Genomic DNA, 20211 nt, shown 5'->3' with positions numbered 1-20211 from the left:
GGTCAGGGTGTCAAAAATGGGAAAAAAGGCTCAATAAAAGTAAGTATTTTGGCAAAATCTTTAGCATTATCATAACTAAAAGGTTTGCATTCATTTATAATATGCCTGTAAGCAAATTCACGTAAAAAAAATCTCAGGAAAAAAAGCTATTAATAAAAGTCTTTATTGAGCATTTATAACATTAAAATACACAGAATCACATGTCTGTTACACATATTTTAACTGGCAGGATCCTCAGACTACAAGCGACACAGACGCTCGAGAAGAACGGAAAGAGTCTCTCCGTAAAGCTTGTAGTGAATGAGCACAGATGAGTGTCGCTCGCAGGATCGGAAAAAGACACTGTCCCTCGATCCCAGTCGAGCAAAACTCTCACGCTCTGCAGCTTCTCTTGAACGCTAATAGGAGTGTAAGCCTGGTCCTGATAATATGAGAAATACTCTTTGTTTTTGTACCACACGCACCAGACGTCTCTGCCAAAGAAGGCAAATCCCTTCCTAGGGTTGGAGGCCGTGGTTATTCCCACAGTCCAGTGTGTGTTGTGGCCCACCTCCACGTCCCAGCAGTGCGCCCCTGAGACGAAGCCCCCGGAGCCCAGAACGCAAGGATAGACGTCGAATCTCTCGGGATTGGCGGGGCAGGCGCGAGGGTCCGGGCCCCATGTCAGACGGGTCAGATCTTCAGACAGCTTGAGCTCGGGGTGTGCAGTGTTGGGGTCCAGGATCACTGGAGCTGATGGGACAAAACGATCAAGAGTTAGAGATCCGTCGTGCGCGTGCGTAGGCAAGGGCCGGGTGATGAGGCACCTTTCTCAAATCAGTTTTGGTTTAATATTGATTCAGTCGGATATAAAGACAGCAAAAACACAATAGAAAGTTTTAAGGATTATTGATGGGAATTGTATTGGTTTTGACGGAAACTGCGGTGTCTGCCGGTGTGTGATGGATTCTACTGGTGGGAGGTTATGGGTTATGAAAAGTTCATATTTTGATTTTGGGAGTCCCGAACAACAGGTTGATCTGCATGGAAGGTCAAAAAAAACACTGTTTTTTTTAACGCTCCAAAAAGCGGCATCTTGTGGCAAAGAACGAATTTGCGTTTTCATTCAGAAAAGATTAACAAGGAGAGGGGCAATATGGTAATATTTTATTTTGACGTTAAACTTAAACTTTGCTTGGGATTCGTTTTAAAAACGAGTCGGTTCAGTGATTCAGAGTCGACTCTTTCTTTTGAGAGACAATACCTTAATATAAGGTGCACTTTCATATTTAAAACTTTGCAGGATGTTTTCATTCGTTCAGAGTTCTGTGATGGTTTCCATTGGGCTACTATTGTTTTATTTTGTTTTGTGATCGTTTTTTTTTTTCATTACGAATTTAAATTGACGTTACATTTGTTAATTATACAATGAATATAAGAAAATATAGTTAATATATAGTTAATTTTTCTAGCTTGTCTTTTCTGAGGTAAACGTGACGTCACGTGGCATTGTTTACGAGCTGTTTCACTGACGTCTTTTCGCGATTAAAATATGAGACATTAAACATTTCAGCAAGTTGTTCTGTTTCTTTCAACAAACCTTCTCGTGTTCATTCAAGTTTATTTCATGCTATCCACGTTTTTTTCGACGACGCGGAAAGCCTACGGGTGAGACTTCCGGTTCATTAATGAGGAGAATAACAACGTGCAGTAAAACGGTACCAAAACGGTAAAATAGTTTGCGCTACAAACCAGTGCGTTCATAATCAAGACAATACATTAAAATAACACGATAAGACACACCAATTTTCAATATCAAGCAGCAAAAAGAACTTTTTTGTACAGCTAGCTGCTCGCTGATTAGACCGGAAACCAGACCCATAGAATTTCCAAATAAACGCGGCCATTTATATATATATATATATATATATATATATATATATATATATATATATATATATATATATATATATATATATATATATATATATATATATATATATATATATAGTATCATGGAGTTAGGATTGGCTTCTTTGATGCTTGAACTGTGTCATGATTCATTATTAATTTGTCATGATTCATTATTTTTTTTTATATCAGATTTTTATAATGACATTAACTTTAGGCCTATACGTAGATCAGTGATTAAAACACAAAGCACAAGGGTTTTTTGTGCATGGACTAAAAACAGCATAGATATTAGTTTACCAAAATGAGGACATTCTATGCTAGATATTTATACTTAAGGACTCACTGTTTTTGACAATGTCTCGCATCTTCAGCCAGACTCCAAATGTCAGGTTGCCCAAGTGATTAGCCTCATGAATCAAAGCTGCAGGACTCATGTGAGGCTCCTGCTGTGGGCCCCGGGCTCTGGAAGATCAGTCTGCAGTGGGTTTGAGTTCACAGCTATGTGAAGAGAGAGACCGGGGTTTACTTACACAAAACACTTACCTTTCCATCGTGGCTTCAAAGTTCTGGGGGGAAAAAGCAGAAAATAATGCTTTATCAGAGCACTCCAGGAGCAAAATATCAAAGACACAATTTTGTTTGTCCAAATAAATACTTTAAATAACATAATTAAAGTAAAATAAAATATTTTCCTTCAAATACTGTGCTAAATTCTAAACAAAAAATTCAAGGTGTAAAGTGACATAATTTTTCCTTCAAATATTGTTAAAATAACATTAATATATACAAAAAGGTTTTTTAAAACGTTAAAATAATATACCTCTAATCTAAATTTAAATGCTAAAAACGCATAATATTAAGATGTAAACTGATACAATAATTTTGTCCTTCAAATATTGTGTTAATATGAAAAACAAAATACGTAAATTTTGTGTTCGTTAGAAATTAAATTAAAATGCTAAATTAAAATGCTACAAATAAAGCTAAACTGACATAATTTAGTTACTTTAAATATTATTTTAAAATAATAGGTTCTTAAATGAATGAAAAATTCCTTTAAATTGTGTTAAAATAATTTAATAATTTAATAATTTAAAATAATTAATTTAAATTAAAATGTATATATATATATATATATATATATATATATATATATATATATATATATATATATATATATATATATATATATATATATATATATATATTTATTATTAAATATTTATTAAAATAGGCTAATCCAGATGGTGTAGTTACAGCATCTACAAGCAGGGGGCAGCAGTGCCATGAGATGGAAAAGATGACCCCTTGATCCCACCTATGATCATTTTTATTTCTTTTTCTCATAAATGAAATTGCATCAAAGTCATCTTTATACACATTGGTGAGTTCTCACGTTTAGAAACGTGGCATCTTTGGCTTTCATTTGCTCCTCGATGTGTTTTATGGTGTCTGAGAGAGCCGAGATCTGTGCGCTCATCTCCTCCAGCTTCTCCTTCATCATCTGAATCTTCTGCTCCTCTTCCTCCCACAGTGCAGCGATCAGTGCCTCTTTTTCATCGATGAGGAACTGATGAAGCTTCTTAAAGTCCTCATTAACCCGGCGCTCTGTGTGCCGAGCTTGAGTCTCAAAGACAAACAGAAATAAGGTTCAGTTCAGTTTTGTGTGCTGAAGGGACAGTGTTTGACAGTGTATGTCTTCACCTGGATGTGTTGAACTGCTTCCTCGCACTCTCCTTTTACTTCCTCTGTGCGTTTCAGCTTTTCTTGTAAGGACTTCAGCTTGATACCGAGCTCCTCCTAAAATTTAACCAATACAAAATGAGAAAATCCCACTGTGAGGGGTCAACGCGTTTCAGTTTTTTCCCCCAAGATATATACCATAAACGTAATTTGACATTTTAAAATGTAGTGTTTTTGATATTATATATAAATTATTGTTATCTTTTTACATAATGGCTATTAATATATATATAGATAGATAGATATCCATAATTCAATTTAATATATTAGTTACATTTTTGGTTTAATTCACATATTTTATATATATATATATAAATATATATATATATATATATATATATATATATATATATATATATATATATATATATATATATTAAACAATATATATATGTACTATTTAATTATTTTAAATATAATGTAAATACAATTATAATGTAATTCATATTATATATATTACATTATATATATTATATATATTATATATATATATATATATAATAATATAATATATATATAATTATATATATTTATTCATATTCAAATACACATAATATACATATTAATATATTCTAATACATTGATGTTTCATATATATACACACACATATATATACTTCATTACTATATATATATATATATATATATAAATATATATATGATATATATATATATATATATATATATATATTTATATGTATGCCTTCATTACTATAATTACCTGAATCTTTTCTTACCTTGTAAGATGGAAGAAGTTCACAGATCGTCCTGAATTTGTGCCGATTGTGTTTTTCTGAGTCTCTGCACACTAAACACACACACTCCTCGTCCTCCTCACAGAAGAGTTTGAGTTTCTCGCCATGCACGTCACAGACCTCCTCAACGTTCAAGAAGGACTCGCACAGGTTCTTCAGCACAAGATTTCCGGGAGGATCTGTCTTCGAGGACCTCCTCCGGCAGACCGGACACTCCCGAGTTCTCCTGCTCTTCCAGAACGCCTGAAGACAGTCTTTACAGACGCTGTGACTGCACGACAGAAACACAGGAGATCTGAAGATCTCGCAGCACACGGGACAACACAGCTCCTCCACAGAGAGCGACTCCATTTCAGCTTCAATGTGTTCAGTGTGTGCCATTCATTTCCTTGTTGCGCTCAGGTACTTGGCAAGACAGGAACAAAGTAATAAAGCCACTTCCTGATATGTTTTGCAAGAGCGCGTTTATGATGATCCCGTTTGCATAATCAAACTGAATGCACTGCAGATATCGTGATACGAAACAGTGTGCAAACACATCACACCCTAAAATAAACTCAACGGTATTTTTAAATGACTTTTTTATTATAAAAAGTATTTTCCTCCATGCATACGAGACCTGGTTATTCATTATGCATGCATTCGTAAAATATCATTTTCGGTAGTTTATACAACGTAACTATACATCGAAACGGACACATGGGTCAATATTTGTAAAAACTGTTACATACAGCCGTACGCTTTCATTTCATTCAGTTAAAAACAGTGCAAAAGCGTCCAAAATCATCTAGGAGTGAGAACTAAGAGCTATAAATACATTTCATTATTTACATTTAAAAAAAAAAAATGCACATGCACACGTCATCCAAACTCATTTGTCCCAAACTTACATTTAAAAGGAGCAAAACAAACGAGGAATTTACAAAAAATAATATTGTTAGCAGAATATATCCAGTGCTAAAAATGTCTGACAATATAGACGTTTAAAAATTACATGATCAAGAAACTATGAAACACATTTAAAAAAATAACTCATCATTGTCAGTATGAAAATAGTCCAAAAGAGGTCTAACCTTAAAATGGTATGCAATAAACAATGATGGTTTTAATCAGTAGTTACATGATCTTACCGCGCTGCATGTGGTCTTTGTGATAAATGCAGAGGTTTTATGTTTTTTAAAAAGGCTTGAGATTGAAAACGGCAGCTGATTCTGGTTCGGTGCCGTGTCTGATACAGTGCTTGAACATGAAGGATTAGAGCGGGTTTAAAGACAACATGAAATCAGGCCATTTACAGTCTTACTAACTTGTCCATTTCTGACATAACTTATCTTTTCTGTTCAAGTAACTTATCTTAACACATAACTTAACACGTCTCACCCAGTTAAAGACCTGGGGCTGGCTGCATAACACTTTTACACCAGTCTTTCAGGTTTGTCATGCATTTTTTCTTTTACTTCGCCTCACTTTCGGTTTAATATATAAAACATACATCTGACAATCTGCTGTGGAATAAAATATAGAAATAAAGTATAAATATATTTAAACAATATTTACCTTTGTTTTTTGAAGATTTATGTGGAATAAATTAAATTTAAAAACAATAAATAAAAATGAATATGTTTTTAAATATTTTTTTTTGAATAATGGGTTATGTAGAAAAAAATATATAATTTATATGAAATCTGATAACTGGCAGCATGGGATAAATAAAATATAAAAATGTGTTTTTAAATATTAGCTTTTTATCAGATACTAGGTTTGTGTTAAGTTGAATAAAATACAACAAATGCATATTAGATCCAATAAGTGTGTAGGACAAATAGAAGATTGAAAATAATTGAAAAAAAGGTTTCTCAAGTCAAACGTTACGTTGGCCAGAAAGATTGAAAACGATTGAAAAGATTAAAAGTTTAAGAGGTTTAAGGTCCGGTTTAATAGACGGGGGTTAGCCTAAGCAAGGATAAAGCCATAGTTCAATTAGGACATTAAAGTAATTTTCAAACATGTTTTCGAAGAAAAAAATAAAACATTACTGGTGTGCATCTTAAGACAAAACAAAGGCACTGAAATGCTTTAAGATCACTCTTGCGAGCTTCTGAGTTTCTTTCAGTTGAAACCGCTCAGATTTACATTTTAGTCTAGGACTAGGTTTAAGCCTTGTCTGTGAAACTGGGGTTTGATGGTTTTCAGTCTGAAATGGTTTGAAGTTTAAAAGTACTTTTAAAAGCTTAAAGTTTGAATTTTTTTATTGTGGTTGCCAAGGTGTTGCTATGCAGTCGCTAAGATATCCAGGGTGATTGCTAGGGTGTTGCTATGCGGTTGCTAAGTGCCAATGAGTTGCTTTTTATTTAATTTCTTCGTAAAAAAATAAATAAATCATCTGTTGATCTAGAAAAACAAGATATTACTAAAAAGGTTTCCTTTTCTCAAATTAAGTTCCACTGTTTCACTTTCTGTTTTTCACGTCACACTGCAGAAGTTTAAGGCATTGCGAATGCAGTTTCATGTTGTCTTTAACTCCAGTTCATTTCAAAGCCGCTGATGACGAACTATAGACCTACAAGATGTCCGCTCGGTGTGGAGAAACTGAGAGAGCGCAGCAGACGTCAGGTTTAGTAGACGGGTCTGTAGAGCAGCTGTCGACTGAAGAACCTGCGCTTGAGCTCCTTCCACAGCAGACTGCGTTCTCTCTGAGAGCCCTTCATGAAGCCGCGGTTCTCCTGCGCCCGGCGGGACAGGTACGGGATGACCTCGTTCACCGGGCCGTACGGCACATACTTGTACACGGGGAACCCCGCCTGACCTGCTCACACAAACACAAGCGCGTCAGCACCCTCGCATCTGTCCACACATCTGCTCCTTCCCCCGCGCCGCCCGGCTCTCCACTCACCCAGCGGGAAGCTGATCTGATCGCACATCCCCAGCAGCTGGCCAAAGTACACCTTGTTCTCCGTCGGAAAGAGACTCATCTCGTTCATTCTGTGCAGGAGAACACAGAGGCGTAAATGTACGCGCAATTTAGAGAGCTTTAAAATAATAAACCAGAAGCTTGGAAGAGCCACGACACGTTTTTTAAAAAACTGTTCGTCTGAATGAAGAAAGTAACATACACTTAGGATGGCTTGGGTGAACTATCCCTTTAAGTGTTTTTTCAAATACTTCAGATTTTAGAGTGCGTTTAGAGTAGCATCAACAGCAACTTTTACTTTATAAAAGTAAGTAGACGGTTAGGGGGTGATTAATGATGCCAGAATTTACATTTTTGGGTCAAAAATCAAATACTAGAATACTTTTAAGTCCGGTTTTATAGACGGGGCTTCGCCTAAACCAGGATTAGGCCGTAGTTCAATTAGGACGCAAGCGATTTTTGTAAATTTTAGAAAAAAACATTACTGGTTTTGCATCTTAAGACAAAACAAAGGCATTGACATGTTTTAAGATCAGCCAGTGCGAGTTTCTTTAAGTTGAAACGGCTCAGATTTACATTTTAGCCTAGGACTAAGTTTAAGCCTAGGTTTAGAATTGGTGACTTGGTCTCTGGTCTCTTTTGGACTCACTTGTCCAGCGTGAATTTGACCGTGTCCTCGTTGTGAGACGCCACCATGACATTGGCCATCCTGTTGTGGTTGATCTCCTCCAGAATATACTCCAGACACCTAACAGACAGAGATCAGGGTTAATGAAGCCTTCCAGGAATCGATCAATGACTGAGACGGACGAATAAAAGGAAGTAATCCTAAAGTATGTGCGGCGAGTCGAAACATTGCCCTCACATTTGTGAAGCACGTTAGTGACTGATGGGCAAAACAAGCTTGGCACGGGTAAGCAGGTGTGTTTGGTCATGAATACAGTATTCATCTGAGACAAGAGAGAGGAATTAAATTGTACGGTACATTGTGTGGTATAAAATGTGCAGGATAGACACCAATGATTATATAATGCATCATGCAAAAAGCCAACGGGCGGGGTTCATTCTCAGGTCATGACGTAATGTAAAGTAAATGAAAGAAAGAAAAAGAGTTTGCAGATAATGGTTTGTGTGAAATAAAATAAAAACAAAAATATATTTAAACAATTAATATCATTTTAAATTACATTTTCATTGTTTTTGTATTTTCAACAAAATAAAAATGCATGCTTTTCAGTGGATAATGATTTATGTGGAAATAAGGATTTTTAAATGAATTACATTTTTGCTTTTTTTTTTTAAAGAAAAGTAAAATGAAATAAAAACGTATTTTTACTAAATCATATTTCTAAATGTTTCCATTAGATAAGAGATTGTGTGGATTTAACTAAAATACTAAATGTTGCTTTTCATCACATAATGGCGTATGTGCAATAAAAGGGAATAAATTAAATCTTTAAACAATAAATGTATTTTCAAAAACTTGTTTTTTTTTTATTGAATTATTTTTCTAATGTTCACTTTTTTTAAATAAAGGGCTATATGAAATAAAATGAAAAATTTAAATATTCTACAGATAATTGGTTGTGTTAATAAAGTAATATATATATATATATATATATATATATATATATATATATATATATATATATATATATATATATATATATATATATATATATATATATATATATATATATATATATATATATGTGTGTGTGTAACCATCTGGGAATTGGTTATTGGAACCAATATACATTTAAATATTATTTTACTATAAAATAGGTTATATAGAATAACAAAAAATATTTGTTTGAACAATAATTAAAAAAATAATAAATAATAAATAATAAATCCGCTAGAATTAACAGCAATGAATGCACAGTAGTCAAATGAGCCGATCTTATGTTTATCAGTGCTTTCCTCTACTTGTAGGACGTGTTTTAATTGCACGGTACGTACTTGTGGTACATCCTGTTGGTGGCCTCATAGTCAGGATTGATGGGGTCTTCGTATCCGATCTCTGCGGCGCGAGATCTCTCCTGATACATGTACGCTCCTCGCACCAGCTTGGCTCCGAAGTACCAGCCCTCCCTCCGCGACAGCTCCACGTCCACAGACACGTTATCATACGCCTCCTACAAACACAGAGCTTGTCATGAGACTCATCACTGACTAACCAAATAAAACAGAGATCAGTGCCATAAAACCATTAGGAAAAAGACGCACAGAAGCTCTTATGAAGGCCATATAGTGCTATTATATTACAGCATTGTCATCATGACTCATTGTGTGACTTCTGAGGTTCAAAAATAAAAACATGGTTACATTTTATGTACTGAAAATTTTAATTGGAATATCATTTTTGGAGCAGTGCTGAGAAACTAAAAAAGTTTGAATAAATATTTTAGATAATTTTTTTTTAATTAAATTATTTATTCACACTTTCTAATTAATAATGTTAAATGTTAACATATTACATACATTGACACTGCATATAACAATTTTTATTTTGTGTTATTACATTCCCATCTTAATTATATATATATATATATATATATATATATATATATATATATATATATATATATATATATATATATATATATATATATATATATATATATATATATATAATAACTATAAATCGTACATATGCATACTTAATTGTAATTATTAAATTATTTACTGTTTTAAATTAAATTATTATAAAAATCATTACAATTTTAGCACTATAACATTACTTTAAATACAAAAAATAACCTTTACCAAGACAAATGAAGTCCAGGGTTTAAGATCTTTAACTCTAACTAGTTTTAAGAGGTTGGATTTTGTTTGGCTTTCTCTGGTCAGTTTTAAGTTGTGCCATGTTCATGGTTCTCTGGTTTGTTGTATTGTTCACCATGTTTTAAATCTTTTTAAATGTATGGTGTCTTTTTGAGTGCTCTGAAAGTCGCCTTTAAATAAAATGTATTATTACATTATTATAAATCAGGTTGATGACCTTGTTTTGATGTTTGTGTGTAATTTTTGCAGCAGTCATTTTTTCCCCCAAGCATCTTCTTTTGTGTTCAACAGTAGAAAATAAACCTTATTGGCCTGACATAACATGAATGTGTGCAAATAATGACAGAATGTTATTTTTGGCTTAACTTGTCTTTTACTGCTCTGCATGATGGCGGGATAAAAGAGAAACTGGGTGTGTAAGCGGCAGGTTTTAAGGGTGTGTGTGTGTGTGTGTGTGTGTGTAAGCGACTCACTCTCAGGTAGCACTGGTAGGTGTTGAAGATGTTGGGTTTTTCTCTGTTGAAGATCCTCTGCATCTCCAGCGTGAGTCTGCTGATAGCCGGCTGGAAATACGTCTGTTCTGCGTCCACCATCAGCCTCACGCCATTCTCCACAGCGTGCTGGAAACAAACACCGCTTAGACAAGGCCTTCTTTCAGCTGTAATAATGCACTTCGGTAAACACTGTTACATAACCAGAGACTGCCTGCAGGACATTTTTACTTCCACAACAACCCTGCTGTCACGCCACAAATGGGAACTAAGAGAGCTACAATTACAACTAATACTCTTTATTTCTCACACTGAGACAAAGGTGAAACACACACACACACACACACACACACACACATATATATATATATATATATATATATATATATATATATATATATATATACATATATATATATATATATATATATATATATATATATATATATATATATATATATATATATTTATATAAGATTTTTTAAATAAGATTTTTGCACATACATTAATGAACAGAATTATTAATAAAACATTAAAATAACATTTTATAAATAAACATACAAATAAAGACATTTATGGCATATTTTTGTCTTTTAAAAATTTATTATGTATAAATACATTAACAATTGTAAACAATAATTCAATTGAAAAGTTCATTAATAATACATTATTTTATTTATTATCATAACCGATGGTTTAATAAATGCTAAGCTAGCAATAATAATAATAATAATAATTTAAATAACATTTACATTTTTATTTATTTCACATTATTTATTATAATAAATAATTGACTTTTTATACATAGTTTCATTTTTTTCTTTTACGATAGAGTATGGCTTACTAAAAAGCAATATGTTTACAAGTCTATATCGTGGACTGTTTCAGTTTCTAGAGTTCACAGGCTGAAATGTTTCAGATAAATTACCTCAGCATTTGCAATGATAAAACCACTTTCTTTCAGACCTTCAAATATACAATGCATCTACCATCTACAGTCTGTCTTCACGGAGATAAAGACCATAACTTGTTGGCATTTAGTGGCTTCCTTGCATTTGACATTATTGAGAGAAACTGTTTTAATAATACAGAGTCGGTGTGTCGTTTATCTCACAGAAGATAAGAAGTCAGTCTTGTGACGCCGAGATCAGGCGTTTCTAAAACCTCCTGAGCAACGAGAAGTTAAAACAAATTCACTGTGTGCTTTTATTGTGGCTTTGTTTTAACATCCACCTGATTGCATTCCCGTGTCACTCAATGCATAAACTGGACTGTTAAAGTGAAACGTCACGTATCAGTCAAGGTTAAAAAAAAGTACAGAGCAATCTCTTTCCACCAGAACCGCTTCTAACAAGAGTTTATCTGCCTCGTCTTCTTGGTGAAGCACAGATGTGCAAACACAAATGAGATGGAAAATGAGACGCTCTTGCGTCAAACGGTGAAATGTAGTAAGAGAAGTATTTGGTTAATGGCTGATCAGGGTCAAGTCACTCTGAGAGAGTAACATCAAACACCGAATGCACACAGACACACGCAGAGTGGAGAAACTAACCCTCACCGGCTGATTTCTGGTGTAACATTTGAGTCAATTTCACATCTTTTGCAATCCCTTCATGTGCCAGGTCACAATAAGTCCGACAAATCTAAGGTCATTTACCTACCGATTTTTTTAAGTATTTTAAAAAATAACTTTTTAAACAGATTTTTGTTAAATAATAAAATACGCAATTAGACTATTTTTACTATGTTTTTATTACCTCATTAAAGTATATTATTATAAATGTAACAATGTTCTTAAATATATGAATGCATATTTATATATCAAATATAAAGAAATAAATTATATACTATATGCTATGTGTTGTGAGTATTACACATATATATATATATATATATATATAATAGTATATATTATATATATAATATATAATATATATACAATATTCTATAATATATATGAATATATATGCATATATTATATATATATAATATAATAGAATATATATATATATATATATATATGCATGGAATATATTTATATAAAATCACATACTGTATACATATATATATATATATACACACATATATATATATATATATATATATACATACATATATATATATATATATATATATATACATACATATATATATATATATATATATATATATATATATATATATATATATATATATATATACACACACACACACACACCCACACACACAAATACACACACACACTTATTTTATTATAATTATTAAATTATAATAATTGTACATGCATACAGTTTTTTTAATTAATAAATTCTAATTAGAATTGTTGAAAAGTTCCTTTTTGTTATTCAATTATAATAATTCTTTTTAGTTTAATTTAAATTCATATTTTAAAAAAAATCAAGACAAATGGAGACTAGTCAGTGGACTGTTTTGTAGCTTTAAAAAAAAAAAATCCATTTGATTTAAAGTAAATTAATGTTAATAATATTTGGTGAAATACCTTTGCGAGGACGTCCATTCTCTGTAGCATCCTCTTCATCTGTTTCTCCTCTTCATCGGTGAATTTGCTCAAAAGAGGCTCCAGGTGACCGCTCTTTGTACACACAGACAGTTTGTATGAGCTGAGCAGAGTGTGTGTGTGTGTGTGTGAGTGAGTGAGTGAGCTAGTGTATTACTGTACCTCTATGTTGGGCACCACCAGCAGGTTGGAGATCTTGGTTGTATCATTGATGAGGCTGTTCCAGTCCAACAGATCAATGGTTCTGCAAGAACAAAACAGAAACACATGGTCAAACACACACATAGGTCTACTTTGGTTTATATAGAGGCCTTTAACAGGTGTAATGAGCTTTAGGAACTAGGTTTTACCCTGATGAACCCAGTTTCTCTCCAGTAAACCAGTTCTCAATGTCTGATTTTGCTCCAACTCCCAATTTGATCAAACTGTCCTGCAGGAGGATGCAATATGAACGCATTGTAATGTTTTGAGAATGAAAGTTAATCAAATATTGACCACACTGAAACACTAACATCCCAAATCTGTTCAATTGCATTATCAACGGAGGCTTCAAGCTCAAACCTGCAGTTGTTCGAGCTCCAGCTTCTGCTCGAGGATGGCCATGCCGTCCTTCCCCTGATGAGCCGCCAGCAGACTGAAGAACCTCCTCCACTTCACCAGCACCTCGGAGAACTGCAGCTTTAGGAGAAAATCAAACGAGGTGAAGAACACAGCCAGCATCTTCAGAAACCCGAGTCAGAAAAAGGAGTTACCAGGAACTGAGGCCGGCCCAGAGCCGTCATCTTAATGGCCGAGAATCCATCCACAGAGCTCCCAGCTGCAATAAAATAAAAAAAAAACTCATTTCACAAATAATTAAAAAGCGTAGCATTGAATCAAACATAAAAAGGTCATTTTATTTTAGTATAAATAGATTTATAACTTCAAAAAGCGTAATATATCATAATAATACTCGCTCACCGGAAGCTTTGATGCAGTTGATGAAGGTCTCCATGTGATGGTCACACTTGGCCTCGTCTGCGTAGAAATACGTGCGGGCGCTGATCACTCCTCCGCGCCGATCTCCGAACTGACGGTGAGCTTTATACTTCTTCTCACGGTGATCCATACCTGAAGATTCATTTTACAGATTTCTGAGAGACTGCTTCAGAGACAGCCCTCTGTTTTAAGACGTCACATGTGTGTCAGATCGTGCCGCAAAAAGCTGTCATAAACGTAAAGTCGGTGGAAACCATAGAATAGAAAGTGTAATTATAATTTAACAGCATGCCTTTTTAGTCTCTCAAATCAATGCATTTTTGTGTATAATGTATGTTGTGTTCTGGTCATTTTTTTGTTTTGTTTTCTCTTAATGACATTTCTCTTATTTACAAAGAAATTTTTATGCACCTACGTCTTTGAGTGAATGTTGCCAAATAATACTAAACAGCTTTATGCAGCATGATGACTGTGACCTAAACCTTGCACTGCATACATAACTTTTCATATTCCCTTATAGAGGAAAGGTACAAGATACAGAATACCCCACATACTCGAAAAACATGAGCTTGCAAAGTTAATTTCAGCCCCTTCACCAGGAGAGCCCACGGTTAAACCAGCTTTAACCAGTCTGAGCGAGTCAAACAGCTAGAGCCCTTAACACACATCCAGCAGGCTATTTCAGCCTCGATGACTGAGTCAACACACTTCACGATCCCCCAGGAGACACTGCTAACGTTACAAAAAAACCCAGCCAGGTGAAAGTCAGGGAACTACCAGCACCCTTCCAGTGTTAACGCTAATGCACTAAAATGAAGCATAAAGTAGACTGTACACTCATTTTCCTGAAGCAAGCATGCACTGGTGTCCACTGAAAATAAAACAAGACAAATGTTTGCTACGGTTAAAAAAAAAACTAAATAAATACTAACAACATTAGCAGAATCATAAAAATTAAAGAACATAATAATCCAAAAACTACAAGATTAATTTAAAAAAAATGCATAAAATTATTCAAAATTGTATATAAACAAAATAAAAATGTATACAGCACAAAGTGACAAGACAATACTACAAGCAGGATAGAAAAACAAACAAATAAGACGAACTAAAATAAAGTAAACTAACAAAATATAAAATAAAACAAAATGTGGTGACAAAGAAATAAAACAATGACAAAGCAAAACAAAAAGTAACTAAATTAGTCCAGAGAGAAGAGAAAAAAAATATAATAAAACTATATTAAATTAGAGCAAAACATAAAATAAGACATGAAATAAAATTAAAATATAAAAACAAAATTAATTCCTAGGACATATTAGACTATTTTATTTAGTACGACTCTGTAATGCACTGAACTGACTCAGGAATTCATTTTCAGTCAGAAATAGATTTATTTAAAAGCAGCAATGAAACCATACTGTGATTATCTAGTTTTTAAATGTTCGCATTTATTCCACATATTTTGCATTGCACTTACCGTGGCTCTCTTTCTCAGCCTCAGAAACGCAGGAGCTGAAAAACAAGGCAAAAAGGTCACGATGAGGTGGAAAGTTGTGCTTTATTGATGCTAGTTCAAGTTTCCGAAAGCATGTCACCTTTAAACTAGGACATTTTATACCTGAGCTCCTCTTAGCCTCGCGAAAAGAGGTGATAAATTCACTGCGTGTCATTAAATGATGCAACACACACCGAACGCTCTGCCAGACAGACACACACACACACACACACACACACACAGCAATGATTCGCAAAGACTCTTTCAGCCGTGCGTCACTCACTTTGCAACGCAGACCGAATCAATATTAAATCAATTTCAGAGCAGCTTAGGAATTTAAAGAAGGATGAAATTTATTTCCACAAGTTCAAATATAATGCCACTCTTTGTTTCCGGTTTCTCTGGGAGGAAACTTAAAAAGATCCAAGTACAATCAGCACCGGGCAAAAAACCGAAAGCGGGAACGCTCTAATGCGAAAGCTCAAAGTTGAAGCATGTGAATGATAAGTATGTCAAGTATTTGACCCGACCGTCTGAACAAACAAGACATGGGGTTACAAGTGTTCATACCGCAACATGTGCTCAACTGTCAATGAACCATTTCCAAAAAATACTGTCAATACAGAGATTACAGTATCAGGTAAAATAAGAAAAAACTCGCTTGTAGGGCTTTTCCTGCATTTTTTTGCTAATTTTTCTGTGTTTTTATTCTATAATGCCTATAGGCCTCTATAAACCTTGTATATTTAATATGCACATTTTTGTGTGGAGTGGGATCTTTATATATTTATATAATTTATAATCTTTATATTGTTAGTAACATTTCCAGATACACTTACTGGACTGGAGCAACTTTGAGTAATTTTTTTTTTTTTTTTTTAATAGACATTACATATGTATTTTATGTAAGAATTTTTTTGTGTCCATATAAATATCTTCTGCATGCATATCATATATATGCATGCAGAAGATATTTATATGGACACAAAAAACACATGAATGTCATGCCAGATACCATTTCAATAAGTCAACATGATTTAAGAAATCATTTATGTATAGCACAAGCAGAACAGTACAGATTTCACCCACAGATAGAGGTTTGCCTTAACCTTAAATACACCTGAACTATGAGTAGTACTAGTAGTACATGCAATAATGATGCATGTTTATAAAGATGGAAATGACCACCCTAAAGCCATTAACTTTTATTGTCTTGGAGCCGATTGCATGTTGCAACCGTTTTTATCGTTTCGTGTCTGTTTCGGAAACAACAGGCTGTAAAATGTTCTCAGCAGGCCAGCGATTTATTACAGAGAATAATGCCTGTCTTGTTTTTGAATGTTATTATTGTAATGCAAGATGTAATTCCCTGAGAGTACATTTTAACTAAATACTAGGTCTAATCTAACCCAAAACACATTATATAACATTTGCAGTGTGTGTGTGTGTGTGTGTGTGTGTGTGTGTGTTATTGCTCAGCAAACTGGCTTTTTTCCCCCTTCGAAAAAAAAAAACCCCGAAAGCGCATTCCCACAGGGATGAAACAAGCTTCCCTTTTGTGCTTTTATGCCCCAAATGAAACCTAAAAGAAACGCAGTTCAAAATGCATTAACCTCATTTAAACTGTGCTTTTTATCATTTGGGCTTTCTGCGCCACACCTTCAGATGTCAACTGCGTGTGACAGGCTTCGAGTTACTCAACACGCCGGCCTGAGTTTCCTCATGTGACTGCATTTCTGTGAGGGAGGAGGATAAAAACACCTCCCTTTCTCAGCCAATCGGGCGGTGGGCCTTGGCCGGATCTGACCAATGGGGAAGAAGGTAAGGGGGAAGCTGCTTCCACTCGTGCAGCCAAGAGCGTGACATGGATTCAGTGGCACTGACGAGCGAAAACTCTGGCTGGAACTCAATGTCATGTCATTTTTTGGCTCTCTGTGTAGGACAGAGCAGAGGAAAACAAGGTCTTGGGGTCATACTCACTCCATCTCCTTCTTCTCAGCCTCTTCTTGGGTCAGGTCCTCCTCAACGCTGTAGTCCAGAACCGAACCCACGCCAAACGCCTGGTTTTTCTCAATCAGGGGTTTGATGGCGTTCTGGTCCTCGCCGGCCACGAACTGGCCGTAGAAGGTCATTTTCATCAGTTTCTCGAAGAGCCGCTGGCCAAGAACCTTCTTGCTGAGGTCCATCAACTGTGGATGGAAAATTGAGGACTATAACTGTAAATGAAACAATGCTAAAAAACAAATGAACTACTTTATAAAAACAAATGTGTTTAATAGAACTGTCTAATAGATGAGTGAATATATTTATTTGAACTAAAACTTAATAAATTAAAACAATAAAATATAAATACAATAAAATAATAATAATAAAATAATAATAAAACATTTTTAAAATTATATATATATATATATATATATATATATATATATATATATATATATATATATATATATATATATATATATATATATAAAAGCAACAAGATATATTTTAATATGCTTATTCTATAAAAAGGAAATAAGAATAAAAACGATTTAACACAAAACTGCTCAAACTAAAATTCTTGTCAAAACGGGAAACAATATGTATAGCACATGTACATATATAAATTTTATATGAGAAAGAGAGATACCCACAATATTGTGTGTGTATAAATAAATATTATCAATTTGTTTTATTACTTATTGTAATAATAAGAGTAGTACAATTAATTTTTTTTAAATACATACAAACACTCACACACATAAGTATGCATATGCTGCGTCCAAATTAGCATATATAGGTATGGTGATTATCATATACATTTCATTACATTTCTCCTTATTTCTTTCTTTATTTTTATTTTTTAATTTTTTTAAAAGATGAATAGCAGCCAGATAGAAAATGCATGCATTTAAATAACGCCAAAAAAAAGTTACATTTCAAAAAACGACATAAAAAGTACCATTCTCTGCCATGTTACGGAGTTCGCTACTTTTTTAAAAGAGCATACTCGCCTCTTTATTTTTGTCAACCAGGAAGTCAAAGGTGCAGAGTTTGAAGACCAGCAGACTCCTGAGCAGCTCCAGCGTGTCTTTGCTCTTGTAGGCTTCCCGCGTGTTGTCGAAGTTGACGGAGATCCTCTGGCGCTCCGCGTGCGCCTTGCCGCTGAAGAGGTCCACGTCGCAGGGTTTCTCCACCACGGTACAGGACCGGTCCAGCGCCGCGTCCTCCGTCTTCAGCTCCTTGGGCTGCGTGGATGCCGCCGCCGCCGTGGAGCGAAGCCTCGCGCCGAACAACCGAGCCGGCTTTGCTCTGGCCACGGCCGGTATGACTTTACAGTAAGACATGTTTATGAAGTTAGAAACTATTGCTGTACTTCTCGCGACGATGGAGGTTTCTGGATGAATGAGACGGAAACGCCCCGGTCTGGAGGGTCATTAAAGCGCGCTTAAAATATGCAAATTATCGCAGCGCTCCGAGTTGTGATTGGCTCACGATCCGTGACGCACCGCGCTGGCCAATTGCGTCACTTCACGCGGCCTAGTAATGTTACTTGATCGGAACACCTGATATTTGTTTTGCATTGCAGATTTTTCAGGCTCAAGAACACTTTGCCTGACATTAATATCAGAAATTTCCCACACTGTAAAATCTCATGGCTACGAACACATTTTTTTTTTAACTTTTTTTTTTTTTTTCTGAGGGTTTACCTTTTTTTTTTCTTTCAAATGTTCCCCTCAAAGTTTCAAATGTAATGATGTTTCTGCTTTGCAATAAATAAGTCAATAAAAACTAAACACCTGATTTTTTTTTCAATGATAATAATATAAAACAAATGGAAGCTTAATATAAAATAATGCATATAGATATATGTTCAAAAAAAGCTAATTTGGTCCAATAATTAAAATATTTTTGTTACTCAAATGAGTTGTTATTATTAACTAAAACTAGTAAAAAAAACACACTTAAATGAAGCTTAATGAAAGTAAATTTTTTTTACTTTATCAAAACTAGATATAAAAATAAGTTTGGAGCACTAAAACGATTAACTGGAAATTGATTTTTTTTTAAAAAGAAAACTAAGATAAATACTGAAATAAAAAAAATGTATCCTAAATATTTCTATTTAGAAATTAATAAAGGTACATATAAAGATTTATAAAAATTAAAGTGAATAAATAGGGACTTATTTAAAATATTTAGAAAAATGTATTATATTATAATACTAAAACAACATTGGTATATTTTATATTTGGAGACACAACCTTTGTTAAATGTAACTGTATCCAGTTAAAGCTTTCGATATGATTAATGACACTTCTCCTGTCTTGAATGAAATCCAGCTGCTTTTTTCCGCTCTATTGCTTTTTGATGGACTTAGATCTGTACCAATGGCTTGTCACTTCAGAACAGGCTAGAGTTTTGTTTTCGGTCATCCTGGCCATTATCCTGCATGAATACTAATTTGGTGTCAGTGATATTATCCAGGTCATTTCAGAGTTTCTGCCTTCAGTTTCTGGATACAGTAGCTGATTTTAGTAAACAATACAATAAAATAGCCTTGTGTCAGTAAGGTCGGCAGTCAATATCAAAATGTATAACACTGCTCTCTAGTTATGCTGATTTTCCCAAAGAAAAGTGTGCTTCTGTCAC

The 20211-nt window shown here is 34.0% G+C and overlaps 2 protein-coding genes across 3 annotated transcripts; both read right to left on the bottom strand.

Annotated features, from left to right (window-relative positions):
* Positions 1 to 147: 147 nt before the first annotated feature.
* On the bottom strand, positions 148 to 5955 carry LOC122340988 (nuclear factor 7, ovary-like). The gene is made up of 6 exons (XM_043234260.1): positions 4373 to 5955; positions 3598 to 3693; positions 3290 to 3520; positions 2437 to 2459; positions 2237 to 2355; positions 148 to 732 (listed from the first exon to the last, which is right to left on the bottom strand). The coding sequence occupies exons 1-6, from the start codon at positions 4769 to 4771 to the stop codon at positions 197 to 199; spliced, it is 1404 nt and encodes a 467-aa protein (XP_043090195.1). The 5' UTR covers positions 4772 to 5955; the 3' UTR covers positions 148 to 196.
* Positions 5955 to 18975, bottom strand: prodha (proline dehydrogenase (oxidase) 1a). 2 transcript variants are annotated; one of them, XM_043234258.1, is made up of 15 exons: positions 18573 to 18975; positions 17554 to 17762; positions 15556 to 15590; positions 14911 to 14946; positions 14058 to 14207; positions 13850 to 13914; positions 13659 to 13775; positions 13448 to 13527; positions 13260 to 13341; positions 13080 to 13172; positions 10562 to 10708; positions 9264 to 9439; positions 7951 to 8049; positions 7284 to 7372; positions 5955 to 7196 (listed from the first exon to the last, which is right to left on the bottom strand). In XM_043234258.1, exons 1-15 carry the CDS (start codon positions 18903 to 18905, stop codon positions 7006 to 7008), a joined length of 1902 nt encoding a protein of 633 aa, XP_043090193.1. In that variant the 5' UTR covers positions 18906 to 18975; the 3' UTR covers positions 5955 to 7005. The 2 variants fall into 2 exon arrangements, with proteins under 2 accessions (XP_043090193.1, XP_043090194.1); XM_043234259.1 differs by lacking the exon at positions 14911 to 14946 and having other exon boundaries at positions 5957 to 7196.
* Between the last annotated feature and the right edge of the window lie 1236 nt (positions 18976 to 20211).

This window comes from Puntigrus tetrazona, unplaced genomic scaffold, assembly GCF_018831695.1.
Source record: "Puntigrus tetrazona isolate hp1 unplaced genomic scaffold, ASM1883169v1 S000001111, whole genome shotgun sequence".
NCBI lineage: Eukaryota > Metazoa > Chordata > Actinopteri > Cypriniformes > Cyprinidae > Puntigrus > Puntigrus tetrazona.
Note: the sequence above shows the minus strand (reverse complement) of the source record. Positions and strands in the feature narration are given on the sequence as shown.